Raw genomic sequence first — 26,646 nt, 5'->3', positions numbered from 1 at the left:
GGCCGCTCCATGTGTCCAGGCGGTACCAGGTGGGCTGTTTAGGGAAACACGAAGACTGGGGATAGTTCTTTATTGTCATTCAGATTTTTGGGTTTGAACTGGTGTTGCAGAGTATGCAAGTCCACCACTGTGGGGAAACGCAGGAGAGGGGAGCCCCGATTATCAGCAATCCCAGGAAATTAGGGTCTCTGTACAGGGTAAAAAGTAACATGGATGTGTGCCAATGGATGACCAGAGTGGCAGAGGGCCTGCTTGACTGTTTCATCACAGGAGTTGCCAAAACATGGAAAGGTGTTGCTGCGGTATCCATCCCTGCAGCTTGTTTGTGTGGAGCAACCAGGCTGGGCAGCATCCCGGCCCATATATGTGTCTCCATGGCCTTTCACTCTCATGAGAGAGTGGTACTTGAGAGAAGGGGCATTGTCACACATTATTAGCAATTCTGCCCAATCCCTTTGTACCCCTGGATGGTTCTTCTAATGAGTAATGCCATAGAGTGCATTCTTGCACCCAATTGCACCCAAGGGGAAAGGGCTGGGCACCCTTCCTCAACTTTATTGGACAAAAAATAGAGCAGAGACATTCAGGAATTCCTGGGTGGGGCTGCCTTTTAAAGCAGACACCAGGTATCACTGCCCTGCCATATGTTATCTCTGCACCGATCAAAATCAGGTTGCCCGGTTTATGGTACCACCACGAGTGCATATGCTTATGAACATATTGTTTTATCAATTTATTTTTTTGTGACCAGCACACATAGTGCCCATCCTCCCATCCCTCTCCCTTTCTCTTCAGGTTTCCAGAGGGGAGAACAAGAGATACAATGGAAAGTGGGCACCCCACAATGTGAACTTTCCCTTTGAAAGTCTTAGAAGCTGGGGATGGAGGTCTGTTGACACTTGCCCCTGTTGCTGGGAAATGGCGGGGCAAGTTCTAGGAGAGGCAGCCAGCAAGAAGTGTGGCAAGCATGGAGCAGGCACATTCCTAGGTGGGTCTGGGCTGCCCTCTCTATGATTTTGGTTCCAGAACCAGCACGAAACTGTTATGGCAGCATCTGCATTCAGACATAATGCTGTTGCCTTCAAACCTCAGGTTGGAGCAGCAAAACACACTACAAATCAAAGGTTCAAATGGAGTTTGGAGAGGGAAGCTGCAGGTTGCTTTTGCTGTGAAACCGCAGTTCCACGCATTCGGACGTACGACGAGTTCCAACCTCTGACCCATTCAACTCCAGTTTGGCATTATGTGTGAATGGGTCCAATATATGAAGTACAACATGGGTAATTAAGGTTCTACCACCTTCAACTCTCTTTAAAACAACTGACTGTCTCTAGCTCCTGAGACAGATGGTATGACATTTCAGGAATAAAATGTGCTTTTGGCATGAAGTGGTAAGATAGGCTTGACTGATGCTTAAGGTACAACTGCCATCACTGGAACAGAATTTTGCACAGGTTTCCATTGGCTGTAGATTGAAAGAGGGGGTATAGGGGGAGAATTACACCTGCCTTCTCCTGCAACTGGCCCACTTCTCTGTGTTATGTCTTGAGTCTTTGAGAAGGTATTTTCTCTGCTTATACATCTCTGCAGTACACCTGATCTCTTTTTGTGGCACATTTCCATCCAAACAGCACAGGCTGATCTCTGAGAGGATTACTGGATAGATAGCCCTGCCCTTTCAGGTTGACTAGATGACCTGAAATGTCTTTAGCTATCTACCTATATGGTATTAGACCAGTAACGGTATTCAGTCTGGTGCTCTGAACTTACAAACTTAGCAATCACAGAGATCAACCCTAGAATTTGAATCAATTCATGCAATTAGTTAAAAGGGGAGCCAAATTATTGATGGTTCATCATGGTGGTTTTTCTGAGTTACACGTTGGTACAGTATTAATGCAACTAGTGTAGTTTTCAGCAATTTGACAATATGCCAGAGAGTCTGAGCTGGACCAGGGAAACTGCGGGAGCATGTGACCTGTCCAGCAGTGGCAGCATTACAGCTGACAAGGAGACTGCAGAGGCAAGTAACTGAATAACCAACTAATATGAAGGTTTTTCTCATTTTTCTTTTCCATTGTAACACATCCCATTTTTGTTTTTTCTGATAACATTATGCCACATACCTTGTTCACCACATACCAATATGCAATCTAAAATTCAATCTGAACCATAATGATATTTCAAAAACAGAAATAAGAATTCTTCTCTCATTGAGAGAAAGAAGTGCCAAGACTGGAGGAATGCACCTTTGTGCCTCTTTTTTTAACATACAATCAGTTATGAAGGAGGTTTAGCTGGTCTGCATTTTGAACAACTAAACAAAATGTTAAACTTACAGCTGTCCAAGCTTCTCTTTTGCATCGAGAACATAGCCATCCATCATAGATTTCATGTGAAGGAACACCATAGCAACCTATAATAAGAGAGCTGGGATGATGAACGGATTCTGTACTTCATTATCTTTCTAGCTAAACAGACAACTGGGCTATTTTTATTTTGTTGTTTGAAAAAATACCATTTAGTTTTAAAAACCTGAATAATTAGCATTTTCCCAAGAGCAAGCTTTGGTCATATATGAGTAATTGAAAAGTTACCTATGTTAGTGGCAATGCTCAGTCCTAAAACCCAGCCATGTTGTCTTTAACAACTTTTCACTATCCTAGACTGTTTATTTATTTATCTGTCTATTTATTTATTTATTTATCATATTTTTATATCCCCTGATATATACATCTCTAGGCGGTAAAATCTAGTAAGTTCAGTCACCTTTTCCTTGTGGTAAAATCACAATCTGATCAAAGCAGCAATAATTTTTCACAACAGAGAACTAGTATAGCACAATGATTAAAAGCACTGGCTAGGAGCTGCAAATCCAAATCCCATATTAACTATTAATTCCTTGGGTGATTTTAGAAAGGTCAGTCCCTTTGTGGTGGCACAAGTCAACCAGCATCTTTCAGCTTGGTCTCCTCCCACTTTCTGTATCAAGGAGAAAATACTAAACTGCTTCACACGGTTGTTTCAAAGATCACTGTGATAATTTATGGAAAGCAAGCAGAGCACCTTAGAAAAAGCTCTTTTATTCATATCATCACTGAATTTCATCTAAATCAGGATTTGATTGTTTACCAAAATTCACATGACTTTCAGCAGAAGGCTCACTGGGCTCCCACATCTCCCAAGATTTCTGGACGGTAGCATACAGAAACTCCTCCCCCTTGCACTCTCAGAAGGTTAGAAGAAGAGGAGCTGCTGCCACCACTGAGTCCTTCAGCAATGCCTCTCTCCCCTACCAGCCAATGAACATAACTGTAGGGACCTTTGGGAGGAAGCCCATTGCCTGGCTGGAACAGTGGGAGAAACAGGAGCTCCTGCAATAGTTGTGGGCAATGATGCAAGGGGCCTCTTCTGGATGTTCGAATTTGTAGATTGGGGGTATCTGGTGGTAAATGCAGTGGTTGTGCAAGTTGGTCGGCCAACTCATGCAGTCAGTGCCACCACAAAGGGTCAGCCAGATGAGCGGGTATGAGCCCCCAGGTAGAGATTGGTGGGTCCCCTGCCCAGAATGGTGTAGTGCTTAGAGTGTTGGATTAGGACCAGGGAGTCTCAAGTTCATATCCACATGCAGCCATGGAACTCACTGGGTGACTCTGGACCATTCACTTATCTCTCAGCCTAACATACCCTACAGGGCTGTTGTGGGGATAAACATAACCATGTACAGGAAACTCTTGAATATCACAGATCTATTTCCTGTGGTTTGGGTCATTTGCAGACAACCTCCTTGCAACCAAATTCACTTATCATGGAGATAGTTTCACTTCTTAGTGAAGTTAAACCCTTAACATTACTCCAAAAGCAACCTCTGCTCTTCTCAGCTGCTGTCTCCTTCTCCTCCTGCTGTCTCCCTGCTGTCTCTCTGCTTTTGAACAATATTCCTTGACTCTGTTTCCACAGTCAAATAGAGACTGCCCGCTGAGCTCTGCCACTCAGCAGTCTGGATTTGCATAGGGAAGCCTCCTGCCAGGAGGCACTGCAAAGTTCCTGCAATGTTACTGAGGAATATGAATGATATGAATGAGAAAGGAAGAGGGAGGGAAGCCACAAGATACTGTGGAGGCTGAGGTGTGCTCATTGCTCCAGGAGGGCCAAGGGTGTCACAGCAGCTGTGTGAGGGGATGTCAGAGATGCAGCACCTTTAATTCAGGGACTAATGTGTTGCTCTCCTATAGGAGGTGGCAGTGGCTGAAAAAGGTGGAGATGGAGAAATGAAGGGAGCAGCGGAAGGGAGGTATCACCAGGAGGTGACAGAAGTGGTGGCAGCTAAGAAGTGTGGAGGCTGCTCTGGGGGGCTTATTTGGACTTTAAACCCCCAGGAGCAGTCAGCACAAAATCTAACCCTATTTCCCTCATTAGTGTCCCACTGAGGTTCTAGAGCTATGCACGCTCCCGTTTTCTGATCGTGTGAGAGTAAAAAGCAAGGTAGGGGGTGTTGGCAATGACTGTCCGCTAAGAGGCAGTTGGCTAGGGGGGCTCTTCATCCTACCTCATTCAGCAGCTGAGTAGGACACCCAGCTGCCTGTTAGCAGATAATCATTGGTGGTACCTCCTAATTTGTTTTTTTACTCACACACAACCAGAAAACAGGAGCATGTTTTCATAGTTGATAAGTGGTATATAAATATTTGTAGAAGTAGTTGATCAAAGGCCTTTGCTATTCACCAATTCCATAGACAATTTATACCTTAGTATTTCATTTTATGGCATATATAAATTCTATATAAATTTCCTCTATATTCCAAGGGCAACTAAAATATTCTGGTTGAATGACGATGGTCACTCACAGATTATAACACAAATCAAGTGAAAATGTAAATACAATATTCTAAGTTGAATAACTAATGTATTTACTTGCATGAACCCGTACACAACATTTTGCACAGGAAATCAGAAGGCTTGTTCCATCTTCTTCAATAAAGCCATTGGACGGATAGTTTTCTGTGTTCTCCTCACTATAAATAAAACATATCTCTGGAATAAGTGGTTTTGTCTTTTCTCTGGCAACAAATATTTCTCTTTGTTCTGCTTCTGAGCAAGTATAGCTTTCTTCATTAGGTTTGTCAGCCTGAAAAATATATTTAAATAAAAATATATTTGCTGTTTTTCTCTTGTTCAGTAGATTTTGCATTCCCCTTTATATGATTAAAAAAATGCAACTTGCATTAAAGGCCATTGCTTAGAAAATATCTATCACCAGTAATTTTTAGACGTTTCACTGTTTTCGAAGTTGTAAAATTAAGGCTTTTGTTTAAACAGCCAAAATACTAGCACTCATTTAAATCCCCTCAAGTGCTGTCATGACATTCAGCTCATTTTACAACTGTTTACAGCTGAGGAAGTGGAAAGACAGTCTTCAACATACACACACTCTAGGCAAAAGAGAGCAGCTCCAGGAATCAGCTCAGGACCTTTGGAGCTGCTATTGCTGTCACTCAGGATGGGGCCATAGCTGAGAGGTACAATATCTGCTTTGCATGCAGAAGGTCCAAGGCTCAATCCTTGGTATCTCCAGGCTGGAAGAAACTTCTGCCTAAAACTTTGGAGAGCTGCTGCCAGTCAGTGCAGACAATACTGAGACAGATTGACTAGTGATCTGACTAGTCTGATAAGGAAGCTTCCTACATCCCTATGTTCACCTAATGGATCATCTTCCCCACATCATGCTTCCATGCTTTGCAACATCAGTCTGTATCTCCAGCTAGCGAGAGCACAGCTGGAGTGAAGCTGCGTCTCATGAGACTGCATAGTGATTTCATGTAGCATGGCATCCCTCCCCATCTAAATATGGACTAAGATGGAAAGTGCTTCACATCAGATAACTGTGGAGCTGGGCTCAAAGCAGTGATATGAGCTCATCTTGGCCAGCATGGGAGGATGTGCCTTAACACAAGGCTGACCCTTTCCCCATTCTGTTATAGAAGATCTCTATTCCTATTACTTTATGTCACCATATAAAGAAAAGATACGCTCTGGCCTGCCTTTAGCAGATATTAGGCTCTGTTGTTGGAGGCACTATCTGTAGAATTGTCCCCATGGGAAGATCTGGTATGCTCTTCCCTTCTTGGCCTTAGACAGATATTGGGGGAAAATTTATTCCAGAAATAAAAAATTCAGAATTCAGAAATTTGTTCTGATGTGTGTTAATTTGTTTTATGCTGATTTTATTGCTTATTGTTTTTTACTTATATGTTTTTACTTTTAGTATAGCTTTATTTGATACACAAGTCGCTTTGATGGCTGGTGATGAAAGCACGATATAAATCAGAAACACATACATAAATCCAAATTAAAAGCTACCATTTGAAGGCATGAACAGGTCAGTTTTTATTTCCTTGCTTTCTACTGGTGGGGACCATAGCATTAAGTACCTACTTGGAATCAATGGCCAACATACCTCACAATGTCCTGTGGGAAATCTTGGTACTGCTGTGGACATTTAAAACAAAATCAGTGTAGTTGCACAAAAACACTGTTACACAAAACAATGCCACAAACACAGTTGCTCAGCACTATAGCCATTGGAAATAATGGCTGTAGTGTTGCACAACGTGCTTACACAACTCTTGCACAACTACACCTGATTTTGTTTTAAAGGCCTGTAGAAGCATGGGCAGTGTGAACATTGCTGTGCGATGCTGTACAGGACGTGGGCCAATGTATTTATTTTGACTTGTGCCAACACTTTATTTGCTGAAAGAGAAATCTTATAATTTTGCCACAAAGTAGCCTACAACAAGTATTTATGTGTGCCTGGTTTTAGATTTTTCATCATTTACAATAAAGGAGACATTTGTAAATACCTCTCAAATTATATGAAGCATCCTTACCTTGTAGTAAGGCTTGAGAAGTGTGCATATGGCACAACAGGGTTCCAATCTGGCAACAGCTGCGTTGTACTCTTTTTCTGCAGTAAAATTTGGTGCTCTAGTCTGCCAAAGGTAAACAAGAGGCTTGGCCCAGGACTCTGTTTCTTGTATTTCCTCTTCGATTAAAAGAGCCTCAGGCAGTTCTTGAAAGAAAATGACATTTGAAAAGGCTGTGTTCTGAACATGATGGCAAACAATGATTAAGTAGCAGTAAGAAGCAAATGGATGGCAACTCTACATATGAAAAACAAAGCCATAAGAACAGATGCACTCAGACTGAAGAAGATGCCTGCATTGCAAATACAGAAAGGAGTCCCGCACCCCACCCTGCCTATCATAGTTGCTCATTCCTGGGGTAAAGACAGCACAAAGCTACATGTCAACATGCCTATCATTGATACACAACACAGTATACTGCTTGGGGAATAACAACTCAAGAGAATTGGTTGCTATGGAATATATTTTAAGGAAAACAATGCCTCTTAAAATAGAACTAGATTCCGTAGTACTTTTAAGATTAACTTATTTCTGATTAATGTTTCAATTGCATAAAAGAATGTAATGGTACTCAATATGCTGAAACATCAGATTCCTTCAGACTGTGACCACATGCATCTAGTTGACAAAAGAAGGTTTTTATAGATCTTTAATGATGGATTGCTCTTAATTTCTGCACAAGTACAGTAAGCCAATTATAAAATGGCATGTCTTCTTTTCCTAGTAGTTTATGTTGCACAGACATGTTTTTGACAAGGTCCTCCCTCAATTGCTTATTGAACAGTTTATGTACAATGATATAGTACTTCCCTGCAGCTACCCTTCTTCATCCCAGAATTTCAGTAGAAAATAGGAAAAGCCCTACAGTGCTAGATTTAGGCAAAAGTTAAAGCCTACAGTTAGGGCCTCACATTATGAGCGGTCTCTAATTACAAAAAAAGGGACTAAATTTAAAGTTTCACATAATTGGAGAATGGGGGGGGGAGAGAGAAAGGAAAAAATAGACATCTAAAATAGACATCATTCTAATCCGACAAACCCATACTTATATGACTACAGAATAATATATCATGCTGAGTTTATATTGACATTTCATTAAAGCAGACCTGTTTTTTCAAAACTCTGATCCTGGATCAGAAGTGATCCTGATCTTTATTTATTAATTTATCATATTTGTATACCACCTGATTATATGGGCAATCATGCCAGTATAGTTAAGACAGTGAAGCTCTTCTCACGATCGGTGAGAAGAGCCTGGATGGAGTTTGCGGGGAGAGTTGGCTAAGCCCGCTCTCCCCACAGATGAGCAGTCAGTCTGCTCCGGGCAGCCGAACCGGCTGCCCACATGACTGCCAGCTCCATTACGGAGCTGGCGGGGGCTAGGGGGATTGGGGGCCACGCAGCCCCTGGAAGTTCAAGCATGCCCTGCGCGAGTGCACAGGGCATGCTGGAGAGACTCGCGAGCTGGGAAGCTGCTATTCAGCCTCCTGGTCGGGGGTCTACTCGTGAGTTGCCGTGGCAACTCATGACCGTAGAGCCCGGGTTAGCGGAGCTCTCGCTCCACTAACCTGGGCTTAGGGGAGGATTACTTGAGCGGGTTAGCCGCTTGGAGGCCACCGGGCTCACCTGCGACCCTGTTGTTTCTCATGGACAGGCGAAATCAGGCTAGGTTCCCCTAGCCCAATTTAGCCTGATCATGGGAATAGCCTCAGAGAGTAGTTTCAACATCCCACCATTATGAGCCCTGGACAGTCTATTGCTTATAAAATCAAAACCATTTGTCTGATCTGTCTTGGTGAATGTGTGCCATCCGCACACATTCACTAAGTGATAAGAAACACCTCCCCTGCAAATCTGGTGAAGATCTGGACTTCAAAAAAGCTTTTGACAGACTTCCCCACCAAAGGCTCGTAGCAGTCATGGGATAAGGGGTCAGGGTCATGTGTGGATCGGTAACTGGTTGTAGGATATGAAACAGAGAGTAGGAATAAATGGACAGTTCTCACAATGGAGGTAGGTAGGAAGTGGCATCCCCCAGGGATTGGTACTGGGACCAATGCTCTTTGACATGTTCATAAATGATCTAGAAGTTGGAGTAAATAGCGAAGCAGCCAAATCTGCAGATGACACTAAACTATTTAGGGTAGTCAAATCCACAACAGATTGTGAGGAGCTGCAAAAGGGTTGTTCCAAACTGGGGGAGTGGGTGACAAAATGGCAAATGTGGTTCAATGTAAGCAAGCGTGAAGTGATACACACTGGTGGGGGGGGAGACGCCAACTTCACATATACACTGATGGGATCTGAGCTGTTAGTGACTGACCAGGAGAGAGATCTTGGGGTCGTGGTGGACAGTTCACTGAAAGTATTAGCTCAGTGCATGCCAACTGTTAAAAAGACTAATTCCATGTTAGAAATCATTAGGAAGGGGATTGAAAATAGGAACATAGGAAGCTGCCATATACTTAGACCATTGGTCTATCTAGCTCAGTATCGTCTACACAGACTGGAAATGGCTTCTCCAAGGTTGCAGGCAGGAATCTCTCTAAACCCTGTCTTGGAGATGCCAGAGAGGGAACTTGGAACCTAGATGCTCTTCCCAGAGCAGCTCCATATCCTAAGGGGATTATCTTACAGTGCTCACATGTAGTCTCCCATTCAAATGCAACCAGGACAGACCCTGATTAACTAAGGGGACAAGTACTGGTTGCTACCACAAGACCATTACAATTATAATTACAGATTATAATGCCTCTATACAAATCTATGGTGCGACCACATCTGGAGTACTGCATACAGCTTTGGTCACCGTATTTTAAGAAGGCTATTGTAGAACTGGAAAAGGTACAGAAGAGGGCAACCAAGATGATCTGGAGCACTGTCTTTATGAGGCTAGGCTACAGTATCGGGGGCTCTTTACCTTAGAAAAGAGGCACCTAATGGGAGACATGATCAAGGTGTATAAAATTATGCATGGAGTGGAGAGGGTGGACAGAGAGAAATTTCTCTCTCTCTCTCACAACACTATAATCAGGGGTCACCCCATGAAACTGAAGGTTGGCAAATTTAGGACCGAGAGGAAATACTTTTTCATACTTTCATAATTTCTCATAATTTCATAATCTATGGAATTCCTTGCTATGGGATGTGGTGACGTCCACCAGCTCGGATGGCTTTAAAAGGGGCTTAGACAAATTCATGGAGGGCAGGTCTGTCAATGGCTACTATTATGGTGGCCGTGAGCCACCTTCAGCATCAGAGGCACAATGCCTCTCAATACCAGTTGCAGGGGAGCAACAGCAGGAAAGAGGGCATGCTCATACCTCTTGCTTGTGGGCTCCCCAGAAGCATCTGGTGGGCCACTGTGTGAAACAGGATGCTGGACTAGAGAAGCCTTAGGCCTGATCCAGCAGGGCTGTTCTTATGTTCTTATCTGTGGGGAAAATGGCTTAGAGCAATTTAAAGTATTTCATTTTGAACAGTGTTTTTTAGGGTTGGCAGCATTCTTTTGGACTGAGGAAGTGATTAAATGATTTTGTAGGCCATTTGCCCACTTTCAGCCTTTAGACTGCATGCCAGAAATGTGCCTTTGTATATCCTTCTGGGACCCAATCAATGGTTATTTCACAATTGATCCTCAAAGTTGCATTTTAAGAGGCTGAAAAATGCATATTTACTGCTAAAAGAGTCTGTGCAGTAGGACTTCTGAAGCTGCGGTGCCCACAGCATTGTCCACAACAGGTGTGGTGGTCAGATCAACAGTTTCATCTGCTTCTTTACAAAGGTGGCACTTGCTGTTTGTTATTGATTTTTCAACTTTTGCTCTTATTGCATTTGTTCTTAGTGCCTGTTCTTGTGCAGCCAGAATTCTTTCTTGTGCCTGTTCTTGTGCAGCCTCTGTTTCTTTCTTCAAGTTGCCATTCTTAAGGCATTGCCAGGTCTTGGCGATGTTTGATTTTCCAGTTATATTGTGCAAATACTGACCATGCAGGGGCTTATTTTTCCATTTTTCTGCTCGGTTCTTGACTTGTTCTTTCTTGTAGGCCTGCTTTGTTTCATTGGTGTTGAATAGTTTCGCGTTATCGACCATTTGAAGTGCATCTTCTTCACTGTCCTTGATATATTCTTCAAGGCCTCTTTTCTCCTCCTCTACTGTTTGATGGACTTGCAGCATTCCTCTTCCACCTGAGCTGCGAGGGAGGTATAGCCTATCTACATCACTGTGGGATGCAGAGCATGATTGATGGTCATTATTTTCCTGGTCTTACGATCTAGCGTCTCTAGCTCTGCCTGGGTCCAGTCTATTATTCCTGCAGTGTATCTGATAATAGGTTTAGCCGACGTGTTTATGGCTTGTAAGGTGTTTCCGCCATTGAGTTTGGACTTGAGGATTTTTCTAACTCTCCTGATGTATTCACTTCCAATTTTTCTTTTAACTTCAGTGTGTGCAATGTTATCAGCCCGGAGGATGCCCAAGTATCTGTAATATTCTTTCTCTTCCAGGTTCTTGATGTTGCTTCCATTGGGCAGTTCTATTCCTTCTGTTTTTCTTATTTTCCCTCTGTTCATTATTAATGCAGCACACTTGTCTAGTCCAAACTCCATTGCTATATCGCTCCTGAATATACGGACAGTGTTTTAGCATTGATTTGATTTCTGATTGGGACTTTCCATATAACTTCAGATCGTCCATGTACAGCAGATGGTTGATTTTACTTGATGTTTTAGATGTTTGGTATCTGAGGCCTGTTTTGTTTAGTATTTGTGGAAGTGGAGTCATGGCGATTACAAACAACAGAAGGGATAGTGAGTCCCCTTGGAAAATACCTCTTCTAATGCTAACCTGTCCAAGTGTCTCGCCATTGATTGTTAACTGTGTACTCCACATACTCATTGCTTTTTAAAATAAATATCTGGATGTTTTTGCTGACACCAGTTGTTTCTAAACATTTTAATATCCATGTATGAGGCAATGAGTTGAAGGCCTTCTTGTAGTCAATCTATGCAACACTTAGATTTGTTTTTCTTCTCTTGCAATTTTCTAAAATCATTTTGTCAATCAGCACCTGGTCTTTTGTGCCTCTGGTGTTCGGACAATTTCCTTTCTGTTCAACTGGAAGCTGCTTATTAGTTAATAAGTGTTGCATGACTTCATCTGCTATTATTCCAGTAAATAATTTGAGCATGGTTGGCAGGCAGGTTATCGGTCTATAATTACTTGGAACTGCACCTTTTGCTGGGTCTTTCATGATGAGATGAGTTTTCTCAGTTGTTAGCCATTGTTCAATATCACCTCCTTGCAAAATGTGACTGAACTGTTTTGATAGTTGTTTATGAAGGCTAGTTAGGTGTTTAAGCCAAAAGCTATGCAGTTAATCATTGCCTGGAGTTATTATTAGAGCTTGCATTTGTTGGTTACATTTTTTGATCTTTTTACCCAGCCTGCTTTTTTATCATAATCTATTGGATTGTCCCATAATTTCCCCCAGAATTGCACTGTTTCTTCTTTATTTGGTGTTTCTAAGTTTCTTGCAGTTTCTCCTTCTGTGCTTTGGTAGAAACATTTCTGATTTGACTGGAATTGGAGGTTCTGCCTGTGTTGTGTAATTCTGGCTTCATATCTGCTAATCTTCTTTGACACTGCTGTTATTTGCTTCTCTAATTTTCTTTGAATCTAGGTGGTATCTTTGGATCAGATACTGTTTGGTGTTTTCATTCATCAGCTTCTTGTCTTTCATATCTTTCAATTTACTAGCAATTACTAAAAGCTGCCGCTTTCCCCCCCTCCGGTGCTCCACTCTGAAGCAAAGTTTCTGGGGCGGTAGCATTCCTCCCTGCCACCCCTGCCCTCGTCGTTCCCCAGAAAAAGCGGAAGTTACTTCCGCGCATGCGCCTGTTGCGGCGCATGCGTGTTCATTACCGCAACAGTGCGTGTGAACCGCACACATCACATGTTGCATGCGCATGCAACGTGTGACTGTTCAGCGCGCACGGCAGCAACAGACACACGTGCACCGGAACGGGCACATGCGCGGAAGTAACTTCCGCTTTTTCTGGGCGATGGCAGCAGGCGCAGCAGGGAGGAACGCTGCCACCCCAAAAACTTTGCTCCAAAGTGGAGCGCCTGAGGGGAAAAAGCGGCGGGAGAGGTAAGTACTACCCCCGCCGCCCTTAAAGCTAGACACCCCCCGGTGCCAGACCATGCCTCCGTGCACATCCCTACAAATAAATAGACAAAAAAAAAATATTGGCCTACATCCTGTTGAGCTTGCCACCCTGGATAAGTAACTTTGAAGGTTTTGGGTCCCAAAGTGTGCTGGTATTGCAAAATAACACATTGGTTTCTTTGAATGAACTTGGATAGAACCAATACTTTTCATTCGAAGTAATTATTGCACAGAATAAAGTAGTAGTGTATTAAGAATGTTTGTCAAAATAAAATCTTAGGAAAACAAACTATTTGTCATTATGCTAGCATTTAAATTCTCCATTTGTGCCTCTTTGAACACAGAATGTGATGAAAATTTCCCAAAGCTATATAGAACTTTTCACCTGTTTGCTAGTGCCAAATCACAATGATGACAAACCTGCTAATTTCAGTTTTGCAAATTATCTCATCAATATAAATGAGTTCTATTTTAAGCCTTGTCTATCTGTAAGCATGTGCCTAATTTTCCTGAAAAGAATGCACAAACATGCAAAGAAAAATATGACTCATAATGGAAATTAAGCCACTCTAATCAAAATAGCAGTGCCTACGCACATCTTTTCATCTCTAACTTGGTCACAAGGTTTCCTGCTTATGATACACAAAAATGCCTGACAAATATAGTGATTAGTCACAACAAAAACCTAAAATGGACATGGTTATGCTGAGCAGCATTTCTGTGCAAACACTATTCCTGTAAAGTTGTAGGTAAGAATGTTATTGTAATAACCAATGCAGACTGTCTGCTTTCAATTCAGTTCAGCCACAAGTCACATTAGAGATCTGAGGGAGTAGCTCTATTGTTAAGGTGTATTGTATTCTCTCTTAAAGCCACAAAAAGGGTATTTATTTATAAAACCAAGATGATTTGTTGCATCACTGCAAAGTCAGGTACAACAGATCCTTTTGGGTGAGGGGATCCAAGCTGGGGGGGGGGTGGAATGGTGATGGTATTTACTATATGTTGCACAGCATCTCCCCAGGTCTCCTGAACCTTACTATTTACTAAGGTTGTCAATCAAAAAAAAAGAAAACTTAGGATTGAACTAGATGTCCACGCAAATGCATGCAATAGAGTCCAGCTCCAAATCATAACAGCACCTCCTCTCCGGCCTGCCCACTGCTGAGTGAGATTGTGCACAAGGAGGGAGGCTAGTTGCCCCATTTTCTCACTGAAATTGCTCCCTGAAGTAGTGATTTCCTGCAAATTGCCACTTTGAGGACAAACAGCTGCTTCAGAAGAGTGATTTCAGCAGGAAAATGGTATGGGAAGAAAGAGTAAGAACATCTGACTAATAAATAAATGTTATAATCAAGATAATATTAGTTTTAGTGTTTGTCAAAATGGTATTCAAACATTATACAGAGCTCTGAACATATGTTGCTTAGTGTTTTAAAGTTGAGCCCATAGAAAGAAAACTGAACCACTAGTGAAAAAGGATTACTGCAAATACTTAATGAACTGAGCTGTGGAAATTTTAGATTGCAATCTACTTTCCTTTCTCCAATAATAATAATGATTTTGCTGCTTAGCAGTATAATCTACTCATGTTTTCTGTTTGTGTACAGTGCCATTTCTGCGATCTTTAATAGGGAAGCATCTATTATTTTTCAGTACTTGGGAATACTCTTATCCCTGGGAAGCATTATGTATGCTTCCATAAAGGTAGCCCTCGTTATTTGCGATCCCGGTACCTGCGGTTTCGCATATCTGCGGCTGGGTCATTGGGAGCCATTTCTTTATTCGTGGTTTTAAAAATAGGCAAAATTTGCCTATCCTTGGCTCCTGGGTGGCTGGAAATGACTTCTGATGTCATTTCCGGTCACCATTTTGCACCATGGAGCCATTTTGTGGCTCTTAAAAAAAAAAAAAAAACACCCAAGAATTTTCAAAAAAATCTCAAAAATTTGGAGGATTTGTGGGTTTTGGAGGAACTTTGTGGAGAGCTGGAGGCCTTTAGAGCAACTATGCTTTATTCCCTTTACTATGCTTTATTCCCTTTATTTCTGCTTTTTGGGACCTTTTTAAAGCTCAAGGAACCTAACCCCTGAATTCCCATTGACTCAAGTTTTCATTATTTGTGGTTCCCATATCCACGCCTTTAAGCGAGAGCAGAACCCCCACGGGTAACAACTGCCACCTGTATAAGGTATCAAATGTCATGGAAGAAACTTATTTTTTTTATCAAGTTGCTTAGTTCAGAAAAAGTTACAATTCATTTAAAGTCCTCATATTAACTAGAGAGCTAGTCCTACTGTATTCAGTGGGGCTTATTTCTACGTAGAGATAGTTACAATTGTTTCAGATAGTGTTATGAGTGCACTATATGCATATAATTTACAGCACAGAAAGAAGAATAAATCATTTGGTTGATTTACGTTGGGGTTGCCATATTTGAGCATTCCAAACCCAGGCACCCTAATTCACATTTTATGAAAACCAGCTTACAAATAATGAGCAAATTATGCAAAATTAACTGATGCACTGTACAGCTGACTTGTAGTTGGGGGAGATCTCTTAACTTGAACATTTACCTGAGCATTCAACACCCAGACTTTATATCCCAACAGCTTCTAATATACAAGTTCAGTTTTTAAGCCTTGTCTAATTAGCTGTGTGTAGTGCTGCAATGAATTCCTCACCAACTGTGGACAACCACCCCACTCCATTTTCCAGTAAGTGAATATGCTATTTATTGGTGAATAAATATGCTATTTATTGGTGAAGATGAAGATACCAGATAAGACTGATGAAGATACCAAATCAAAGTACATGCTGAGGAGCAGTGCTGAGTGCATTTTGATTACCACTAAATCCTTCAATTGACCCTACAAAACTGAAGCTAGGGATGAAGGCTTTCATGCATGAGCCTTGTCATGGTCAGCATTTACTGAGATAAGTACATAAAATGAAACACTAAAATGATTCTTTTTGATTTAGAATACTAGTACACACTGGAAAAGAGCAGGGGGCAAGGAGAATTCATGGTGTCTTAAAGCAAAATAATAAACATACACAAATGCAAAATATCTGTAGAAAATAATCAAAGACAATACTAAGTTTGAGATATTAATAGCAGCAATAGAACAGAAAATCCCCTGAGCTTTTCAGTTAAGGCTGTAATCCTATACACAATTACTTGGGACAAAATCTGATTGAAACCAATAGTACTTACTTCTAAGTAGGCATGCATAGAACGGACTGCATTTTAAAGCCAAAAACCTTACACAGGTAGGCAGTGATTTACATGAAAATCAACCTATCTTCTCAGCTGCCCTATAGAGATCTCCTGCTGACAAAAAACAAAGGCAACATCCCTCAGGGGGATTACTTGTTGTGAATCTTTCCCAGACAGTCTCCTTTGCTTCACCTGCCTTTCTTTAAGTCCAGTTTTTGGACAGAATAGTGACCACATATTTTGCTCCCTAATTCCATTTCCACAAGGGCTTTTTAAAAATGAAAGCTGGGAATCTGGGCAAGCTAATAAACTAACCAGGTGCCAGGGAACATGCTTGAAACTGGTAAGTACCAGAAAATCTGTGGGAGATGGCAACCTTAATTCACATATTTGCCTTTTCACGAGGCAGCGTGGGCAGGGGGGCTTGCCAGTAAGGGGGGGGGTGAACCTCTTCCAGCAAGCAAAAATAAAAATAAAAAAATGCCCTGGTTAAGGAAAGGAAACGTACAGCTTAGGCGGGAGAGAGAGAGATTTTATCTGAAGACAAGGACGCTTGCTTCAGCCCTCCTTTCTGCTGCTGTAGCCTCCTCTCTTCCATGATTGACCAGAATAGGTGCCAGTTAAGCTATGCTGTCTTCTGATTGTTTGGGGGCTCTCCTAAGCATCATCCACCTCTGAGGAAAAATACACAAGCTGATTCTCACGGCCTGTATATTGTTTTTTACCCCTTTCCTCTGCAAAAGCGGAAAGGGTAAAACTAAATTCACAGACTGATTTCCACAGCCTGTGTAGTATATTATTACTTTTTAACTTTTTTCCTCCAGGGGTAGAGTTGCCGTGCCCCCCGAAATTCTGGGTTCCACCCAGATTTTAAGCATCTCGCTCAGATTACTTGTCCCACCCAGATTCACCAGGATTTCAGCTTTCTTTCTTTCTTTCTTTCTTAGCTAAGCATTAGCCCTTGTAGAAGCGGAGTTATGGAACAAAACATGCAGTCACCATTCTGCTCAAAAATTATTTTCAAGCTTATTTACATAATATGCAAATTAGGCACTCGGATTTGGAAAGCCAGAATATGGCAACCCTATCCGGGGGTATAAGTGATGCTTAGGGTAGCCCTCAAACAATCAGAAGACAGGATAGCTTGACTGGCACTCTTCCTGGCCAATCATGGAAAATGGTTGTTTGTTGTTCTTCTGATTAAGCTGTAAGCTTTCCTTCTTAATAAGTGCATTTCTTTACTTGGTTGCTCCCCTCTTGCCCTTACTGACTGAATGCTCCTGCCCAGTGGGCTTTTTTCCTTTCCTTTGCATCCCTCAACACTGCAGTTTCCCCTTTCCCCTTCTGCTGCCTAGTGGGTTTTTCTTTACTTCTTCTTTGATCTCCCCCCACTCCCACGTCTTTCACCTGGCTGGCAGTATTTCTGTGTGGAGTTTTTGCCATGTGCATGCTATCAGAAAACACTTAAAACCAGGCTTGCCAGTGCCTAGGTGGAAGGAGTTAGTTGTGTAGGTCAGCCTGCTGTGTTTGCACTGGCACTGAAAAGGGTGCTTTATGTTCCCACAAAGTGGGGAGAAAGCCCCAAGGGATTAATAACTGGGCTGTACTAAAATGAATGACAAGAATGCCCACTGAAAACAGTGGGTGCTCTCTCAAGGTCCACTGGAAATACTGGGAGCCATGAGTACCACGTGACACCTTAAGTGGTGCAGCAGGGAAATTCTTGACTAACAAGCAGAAGGTTGCCGGTTCGAATCCCCGCTGGTACTATATCAAGAAGCAGCGATATAGGAAGATGCTGAAAGGCATCATCTCATACTGCATGGGAGGAGGCAATGGGAAACCCCTCTTATATTCTACCAAAGACAACCACAGGTCTCTGTGGGTGCCAGGAGTCGAAATCGAGGGCATACTTTACTTATTAGCAGGGTCCATCCTGGTTGCATATGAATGGAAGACTTGATGTGTGAGCACTATGAGATATTCCCCTGAGGGGATGAAGCCGCTCTGGAAAGAGCAGAAGGTTCCAGGTTCCCTCTCCAGCTTCTCCAAGATAGGGCTGAAAGAGATTCCTGCCTGCAACCTTGGAGAAGCCGCTGCCAATCTGTGAAGACAATACTGAGCTAGATAGACCAATGGTCTGACTCAGTTTATGACAGCTTCCTATGTTCCTATGACATGCCTGGCCTCTATAGAGATAAATGTATTAATTTTTAGTATATCCTTTCATAACAATAATAGCAAAGGTACATAAAACAATAAAAAGCAAGGATAGCAGATTTTCTGAGAGACAACAACTACTGTATAACAAAGATAATGAGGCTGCTGCTCTTCTGCGGGGAGAGCCCCTGCGCGCAAAACCCCTAGAGGCTCTTCTCACGGATCTTGAGAAGAGCCTCAATGACTAGAATCTTTTCTCTCCTGCCATCTGCTTCAGTGACCAGCAGCTGCCAGGATCCTATAGTTTAAAGGCACTTTGAAAATCCACTGTAGGTAATAAACAAACAAACAAACTTTTATTTGTTAGCCACCCCATAACAAGTTGTTCTCTGGGCAGCTCAAAACACAGCATTAGAACATCTCCTTTCAGCTCTCCTTTGCTCTGCTTTTCCGGCTAGGTGAAAACTACTGCTGCCACACTCAGTGTCACGCCAGCCTTGCTTTTCTTGCAGGAAGGAACAAGACAGTCATTGTCACAACCATGTTCCTGCCTTTTCCCAAATGTTGTTTGGTAGAACAATCATAACTTCTTGTATCCAGCCAGGCTTTATGACAAGTGCATCTATAATTCAATCTATTGCATTTAAATGTACTGCTAACAGAATTATAACATTCTGCAATATGCCCTTATAAAAGTAACTGTTTTGAACATTGCATGTTCTGCCATAATTAAAAACAAATAAGTGCTTCTGACAGTGATTCATTTAAAAAGAGAAGCTTCATTTTAAAGTACTGTGACTGCTTCCTAAATCTCTCAAAATAATGGCTCACATGTTCCACAGTGTTAGAAGTGTGGAACAGGAGCTGTGTCCGTGCAAGAGGCTGCTTCAGGGCTCAGTGAGATCATTGCTGAGCACCTGAATGCATGTGGAGGGCGTGGGGGGAGCTAGTTTCACTTATCTCTTCTCTCTCCAAAAAGTGATATTTGGGAATATGTCCCTGAGGGTTACAAAGGCCATTCAGAACCTGAAAAAGATTCTTACATATAACTCAATGACTTATGATAACCAATGCAAGTAAAAACACCTCACACCAATGTGATATTCTTGGGACAGGAGGAAAGGTGAAACATTCAGATCTCTAGCAAAAGAGAATAATTACTTCCACTTCTCCAGATTAATGTTACTCCAGATCTCATACTTTTTGTCCAGTGGCAAAAACTTTGTCCATTTTCAGTTGCCACACCCATATGAATACAATACATCAATAATAAGCACTTCCCCTCTTCCCCTCTCACAAGCTACTTACTTCAGACATCTATGACCCAATGTTGGGCACATTCTACAGGTGAAGAGGCCCTATCAAGCAGAGGCATTCTAAAGGTTAGGAATCACTCCACTTCCATGAAGGACTACATCCTAAAAAGCCACAATACTGCAAAATTTTGACAAGGACAGTTCAAAATGAACTGGGTAATCACAATTTTCAAACATTTTACTTTAGCTGAAACCAAGGTTAACAGCCATCCCCAGTCACAAAACAGTATAATCTCTAATTAAAAATGCAGCAATTTCACTTAACCCTCCCCATATTTAAATCTTTTAATTACTTTACCAGATGGATTCTAATGTTAATATAGCTTTTTTTGTGTAAATTACTGGAACACTCTGAAACCCACTCAATCTTGTCCCCACAAGACATGCAAATATTGCATAGATATAGATCATGGCTCTAAGCTGTCTCTAATTTGAGGAGAGATGCTTAACAGCTAATTGAAGTACTGTAGCTGGTGAATTTGTGGGCCAGACCAATACACACACACTATTCAATTATTCACAAAACTAAGAAAGAGAAAAATGAAGGAACTTTCTTGATTAAGACTGATAGTTTTGTGCATTGGTTGACCCAACCTTTGTTAGCCTTGTAAATAGCTAAGAAAAGAGTAGAAAAGTAAAATATCATGTCAGGAAACGTCATATGGCCCAATTCTATTGTTACACACTCCCCACTTCCCTAAGTAGTGAGATGTTCCAGGGCAAACTTTACAGTGTTTCTTTTGGATAAGAGAGTGCTCGAGATTTAGGAGATAAACAGGTTGCTCACCTGTAACTGATGATCTGGTAGAGATCCATTGATATCCATTGGTTCTGCACCTGCGCAGAAGCCTCTTGGTGTCGAGTTTTTACAGCTCCTTTTCGGCACCTGCTCCCCACCCCACGAGACCACGTGGCTACTTAAGGCAGGAGGAAGCGCAGGCAGCTCAGTTCCTTGGAGACCACCGAAGCAGTCTAATAGATGGCGAGTTCTACTGGAGAGACCCACGGACCACTGCAGAGGGGAGGTTCGGGAGGGTCTAATGGATATCAACGGATCTCTACCAGATCATCAGTTACAGGTGAGCAACCTGTTTATCTGGTACGGGATCCGTTGAATCCATTAGAATGGGTGTTTAGTTAGCTCCAAAAGGAGGAGGGAGCAGTGGGTTATTGTAACACCCTTTTTAGAACACCTCTCTCCAAAGTTCGCCTCTGCCGCGGATGCAGATCAATAGCGTAGTGCTTCACGAATAGTTCTTCGGAAGACCAGGTAGCAGCCTCACAAATGTCAGGGAAGGATACCCCCGACAAGAAAGCTGCGGAAGCGCCAAACGCCCTTGTGGAATGTGCCTTGATAGATTTGGGGGCTGGTACTTTCTGTATCGAGTAGGCCAGGCGAATGGCCTCCACCAGCCAATGAGACAGACGTTGTCTAGATAGCGCTTGACCCATAGTAGAGCCCTTATAGGACACCAGGAGCTTTTACGTCTTTCGGAATGTTTGGTCTGGTTTGGTTTTGGTCACTTTGGTCCTGGAGAGATAATACAGTAGTGCCCTGCGGACATCCAGCGAATGGAGAGCCTTCTCCAAAGGTGTGGAGGGAGATTTGAAGAAGGCAGGTAGAACTATATCCGGACGCAGAAGGACTTTGTCCAGGTAGAACCGAGCGTATGGCATGTCCATACGGAGGGCAGTCAATTCACTCACCCTGTGAGCAGTGGTGATGACCACTAAAAAGGCCACTTTCAAGGATACATGTCTAATTATTGCAGAATGCATTGGTTCAAACGGTGGTTCTGTTAGAGCCGAGAGGACCAGAGAGATGCTCCAAGGTTCCACAGGCTTGTGTACAGGAGGATATAGATTCATAAGTCCCCTCAAGAAACTTTTACAGGAGGGTTGGGAGAACAGTGTCCTACCATCCCAGCCAGGGTGTCGAGAAGAGAGAGCCGCTAGGTGTACCCGTATGGATACGTTAGACAACTGTGATGTCTTCAAGCTCGTCAGGTAAAGTAAGACCTCCCGTATGGAGGCCTGTTTGGGACGGAATCCATGAGTCTTTTCGTAAGTCACAAACCACTTCCATTTGCTGGCATAGTTACACCTCGTAGACGGTTTGCGTTCGTTCAGCAGGATCTTATTTAGCAGGCAATCCGCCACGCTGTGAGTTGCAGTGTGAGAACTTCAGGATGTAACACCTTGACACCCTCTTGAATCAGTAGGTCTGGGCAGTTCGGAAGTCTCTGGTAGATGTTGCAAGTCAGTTTGAGTAGATGTGGAAACCATGGCTGGCGAGGCCACCATGGAGCGATCAAGATGCACCTTGCAAGAGCATTCAAGAGTCGATCTACTACCCTGCCCACATGCGGGGGGGGGGGACGGGGACATGTACGTATGATGCAGTGACCAGTCCAGTTGGAATACATCCCCCAGTGAGTGTGGATCATGTCCCACTCTTGAGCAGAACAGTCTGCACTTCGCATTCTGCGTTGTAGCGAACAAGTCTATCTGAGGATGACCCCAGAGGTCGAAGATTCTCTGGAGGTAACAGTCGTTTAACTCCCACTCGTGGCGGTCCATTGAGAACGAGCGGCTGAGACCATCCGCTAGGATATTGTCCGATCCCTTGATGTGCATTGCTACCGGTGTTATACTGTTCTTGATGTACCAATGCCATATCTGAATGCTCAGTGCACAGAGCGATCTGGAGACAGTGCCCCCCTGCCTGTTCAGGTAAGCGACAGCAGTGGTGTTGTCCAATTGTAACTGAACCACTCAGCCTCGTAGCATCGGAAGGAAGGCCTTCATGGCTTGAAAAACTGCTAACAACTTTAGAAAATTTATGTGCAGTTGATGTTGAACGTGGGTCCAGAGCCCCTGAGTTGTGGCAGCACTGCAATGCGCACCCCACCCTTGAAGAGAGGCATCCATCGTTACCCTGACCGACGGGAGTTGTGGTTGAAATGGCACTCCTCTGAGTAGGTTGGAGGTTTGCGTCCACCAGGACAGTGACTGCAGGATCGGTGCTGGTACCAGCAAAGTCTTTGTAGGACTGTCCCATGATAGACTGAAGGAGAACAGGAACCACAGCTGTAGTTTCCTCATTTTCAGTCGTGTGTACCGCACAGTTGACCTGCAAGAAGCTATTAGACCTAAGAGACGTTGTATGTGCCAAGCTGTTTGAGAAGGCGCAGCTTGAAACTCTCAAACCAGTGACACGATGGTCTGATAACGGTCTTCTTGGAGAAATGCCCTCCCTTCTGTGGCATTGAGCACAGCCCCTATGAACAATATGGTGGGTACCGGAGTCAGGTTGGACTTCTTCCAATTGACCCGTATTCCCAGGTCTTGGAGTAGGTGTAACATGTACTTTATCTGCGAAAGTAACTCTTCTTTATTTGTTGAGGACAGCAGCCAGTTGTTTGGTACGGGTACAGCTTCAGACCCTTTGTTCTCAAATGGGTGACCACCACCGCCATGCACTTTGTGAACACACGGGGTGCCATGCAGAGTCCGAATGGCAGGACTTGGTATTGGTAAAGCGAGGTCCCTACAGTGAACCGCAGATACTTCTGGAAGGAGGGCCGGATTCCTATGTGAAAATAGGCATCCTTCAAATCTAATGTCACAAGCCACCACTAGTGATGGAGAAGAGTTAGGATGTCCTGTAACGTTGTCATTCAATATTTCTTCACATGGATGAACTTGTTTAGATGTCTCAAATCCATAATTGGTCAGATCCCTCCATCCTTCTTTGGTATCTGGAAGTATCGGGAGTAGAACCCCTCCCATTGATTTGCCCATAGCACTGGTACTATTGCCTTTTTTTGAAAGAGTTCCTGAACTTCCTGAAGCAAAGCAGGTGTAGCCGTCGTGAAGCGTATGCCCCTGAAAGATGGCCTGGTCTTGAACTCTATCGCGTAACCGGAAGACACAAGCTTCAAGACCCACCTATCTGATGTTATGTTGCGCCATGTTTTCACATGACTTGCCAACCTGATGGAGTTGGTGGCTAGTAGGGCCGGCTGTGAGATGTTGTAGGCCGGAACTAAGTTCTCCCCATGGTCTGGGAGAAAAGGTGATGGGATGTTCCAGGTAGATGTGACTGGCTGTTCCGCGCTTCAAAGGTGCTGTTTGTTTCCGTCCCCCTGTTTATTGCGTTGGCCGGAGGGAAATCTGCCCTTTTGTTGCGTTGTCCGTTTACTGAAGGGCTGGTAAGACTTCCAGAAGTCTCTTTGGTCCTGTTGTTTGTATGTGGATCTGGGCCGGTAATAGGAACGCTGTTTATTCCCATAGGAGGTTGATTGCGAGGTAGCAGACGTAAAGGTTTTAGCAGTAAATTTTGATTTCTTCATCTTTTCCATGGTGGCATCAGTTTCCTCTGAAAACAGCCCCTTTCCATCAAAGGGGAGTCCTTCTATTCTATCTTTCATATCTTGTTGCAGGGCCGCAGACCACAACCAGGCATGACGGCGAAGGGTGATAGCCGTCGTGAGGGATCGTGATTCCGATTCTGCCAAGTGCTTTGCTGTGCTTAGTTGTTGACAGGTAAGGTCACCAGCTTGCTGCAACGTTTTACGGAAGCGATGTTTTAATTCCTCTGGAGACAGTGTATCTAAGTCTTTCTTTAAAGCTTCCCAGATACAATAGCTATATTTGGCCATGCAAGCTGAATAGTTGGCCACCTTAACCGATCGACAAGATGTGGAATACAATTTCCTGCCCATTACATCAAGTTTTCTGCCTTCTTTGTCCGCAGGGGTGGTATGTCGCCGTCCAGACTTAGAGGAGGTAGTGCAGTCAATAACTAAAGAGTTTGGGACTGGGTGTTTAAACAGGTAAGTATTATCCTGCTCTTGTACTCAGTACAGTCCCTCAAGCCTTTTTGAAGTTGGTGTAGAAGTGTGAGGCACCTGCCATGTACATTGCGCCGCATTGGAAATGATGGGCAAGAGAGGAAGTGCAATAGGCTGGGCTGATTGAGATAGTTGCATAAAATTGTATACTGGATCATCTATGGTCCTGAGTTCTGAGGTGAGATCAAGACCGAGTGCACTGGCCATACGTCGCACGTGGGAGTGGTAAGCTTTTAATTCTTCCATTGGCGACACGTGAGAGGGCGTAGTGACATCTGGTGAAGGGTCCAATTCCACCATCTCAGTATCAGACTCAAAATCCGACGAGCCGTGGTGGCTGTCCTCAGAGTCCGGATCAGAAAGTGTATAGCGTGTTGGCACCTTTGGAGATATTGCATGTGGGGGTGAAGGAGCCGGTAAAGGATCTGTTTGTGTTCCTGTTGATGTGAAAGGAGTTGACAAAGTCTGAGTAGACACTGTGGTAGTACAGGTGTACAGGTACGTGTTTGAGTGCCCATATTGGTCAGAACTTTTTTCGGAGGAAGTGGAGGAGCAGATGGTTCTGGTGTTGATGGTAGCCTCCTCCGCCAAGCACGGTCCTCATGAACATCATATGTTGCACTAGGCGAAGTTGTACCTGGCAACGCAGTCTCCCATGACGGAGAAACATGGTGACTGAAGCCGCATGTATGCCAAGGATTCGACGCAGAGGGGGCGTTTCAATGTCCTCTGCACCAGCATCCTCTAGTGCAAAGGTCATGGGTGCCCGGAACCTAGGGGTCACCGTGGTGATGTTTGTTGGTGTGTTCAGAGTAGACATTCGGACATTGTCCCTTGATGTCGATGGTGAACGAATAAGGGTTGATGCAGGCACTAGTTCCCTAGACTTCAGTATTGAGATTGTCAAAGGCAGTATTGTCGATGTTGGAGCCGTCTGCAGGTCCGTTTCTTTCTATGCCGACATCGAGGTCGTAGTCTGTAACTCCTTCGAGGTTGAGAGCACGGCACTCATTGATACCGAAGTTGTCAGTATTGAGCGAGGTTCAGGTCTCGGTGTTGAAGCCGTCAGTATTGAAATGCTCGATGTCGATGCGGCTGGATGTGGTAAGTTCTCCGACATCGAGTGAAGTGTAGGCCCCAGTATCGAAGGTCCCAGTGGTGTCTCAGATGGACGTATCTTCAATGTCGAGGGAAGCTCGACATCCTGAGCTGATCCCGGCGAAGGAGTCGATTCCGACAGTGCGCGCTTCTTCTTCTTTGTGGCGGGGCAAGTCAGAGATGCCATCTTGTCGCCTGGCCTCTTCAAGGGCTTAGGGGCCTTAGCGGGGGGCGTCGAGGTTTTAGACTGGGCTGGACCCAGGTCCTTCGAGCCGTGTGGCTGTGGAGATTTTGCCCCAGAGGTAGGAGCAGCCAACACATCATCATAAATAGACGCCCGTAAGCGGAGCTCATGATTCCTTCTCGTTTGTTTTGAGAAAGATTGCCAGATCTTACAGCCGAAGTTATGTGGGCCTTGCTGAGACACAGCAAACACAAACTGTGGTGGTCCTAAGAGGGCAATTTAGCGTTGCATTTAGTGCAACGCTTAAAGGTTTTCTTTCCCTTCGGGGCATCCATTTACTCATGAACCAAGTCTGTTGCCAGTAAATCAGTCTGATCTTTCGTCATGTTTATAGGATTTAGAAAACAGCTAAAACAGTCACAGTCCGGGTCAACAGGGAAAGTCAAGAATCTGAATCAGCAGGCAAGGGATAGTCCAAAGTCAGTCTGAGTCAGTAACCAGTAGAAAATTGGAAGAAGAAATTTCCTAAGGAAAGAACATGAAGAAGCTGCAGAAACCGAGTGATTCCTACGGCGGTCGCAAAGGAACTGAGCTGCCTGCGCTTCCTCCCGCCTTAAATAGCCACGTGGTCATGTGGGGCGGGGCGCAGGCGCTGAAAAGGAGCTGGAAAATCTCAACACTGAGAGGCTTCCGCGCAGGCGCAGAACCCATTCTAATTG

At 43.7% G+C, this 26,646-nt stretch overlaps 1 protein-coding gene across 8 annotated transcripts in view; it reads right to left on the bottom strand.

Annotated features, from left to right (window-relative positions):
- The window catches only part of KDM4C (lysine demethylase 4C), a 413,873-nt gene that overhangs the window by 115,074 nt on the left and 272,153 nt on the right, over positions 1-26,646 (bottom strand). For all 8 annotated transcript variants that reach the window (XM_053291925.1, XM_053291926.1, XM_053291928.1 and 5 more), the window contains 3 exons: positions 6,891-7,072; positions 4,915-5,128; positions 2,340-2,416 (listed from right to left, as the gene is read on the bottom strand). In XM_053291925.1, the coding sequence (XP_053147900.1) occupies positions 2,340-2,416; positions 4,915-5,128; positions 6,891-7,072 (473 nt within the window). The remainder of the gene's footprint in view (positions 1-2,339; positions 2,417-4,914; positions 5,129-6,890; positions 7,073-26,646) is intronic.

Source organism: Hemicordylus capensis, chromosome 2 (genome assembly GCF_027244095.1).
Source record: "Hemicordylus capensis ecotype Gifberg chromosome 2, rHemCap1.1.pri, whole genome shotgun sequence".
NCBI classification, from domain to species: Eukaryota; Metazoa; Chordata; class Lepidosauria; order Squamata; family Cordylidae; genus Hemicordylus; species Hemicordylus capensis.
The sequence above is the reverse complement of the archived record's forward strand: the minus strand, read 5'-3'. Positions and strand labels throughout refer to the sequence as shown.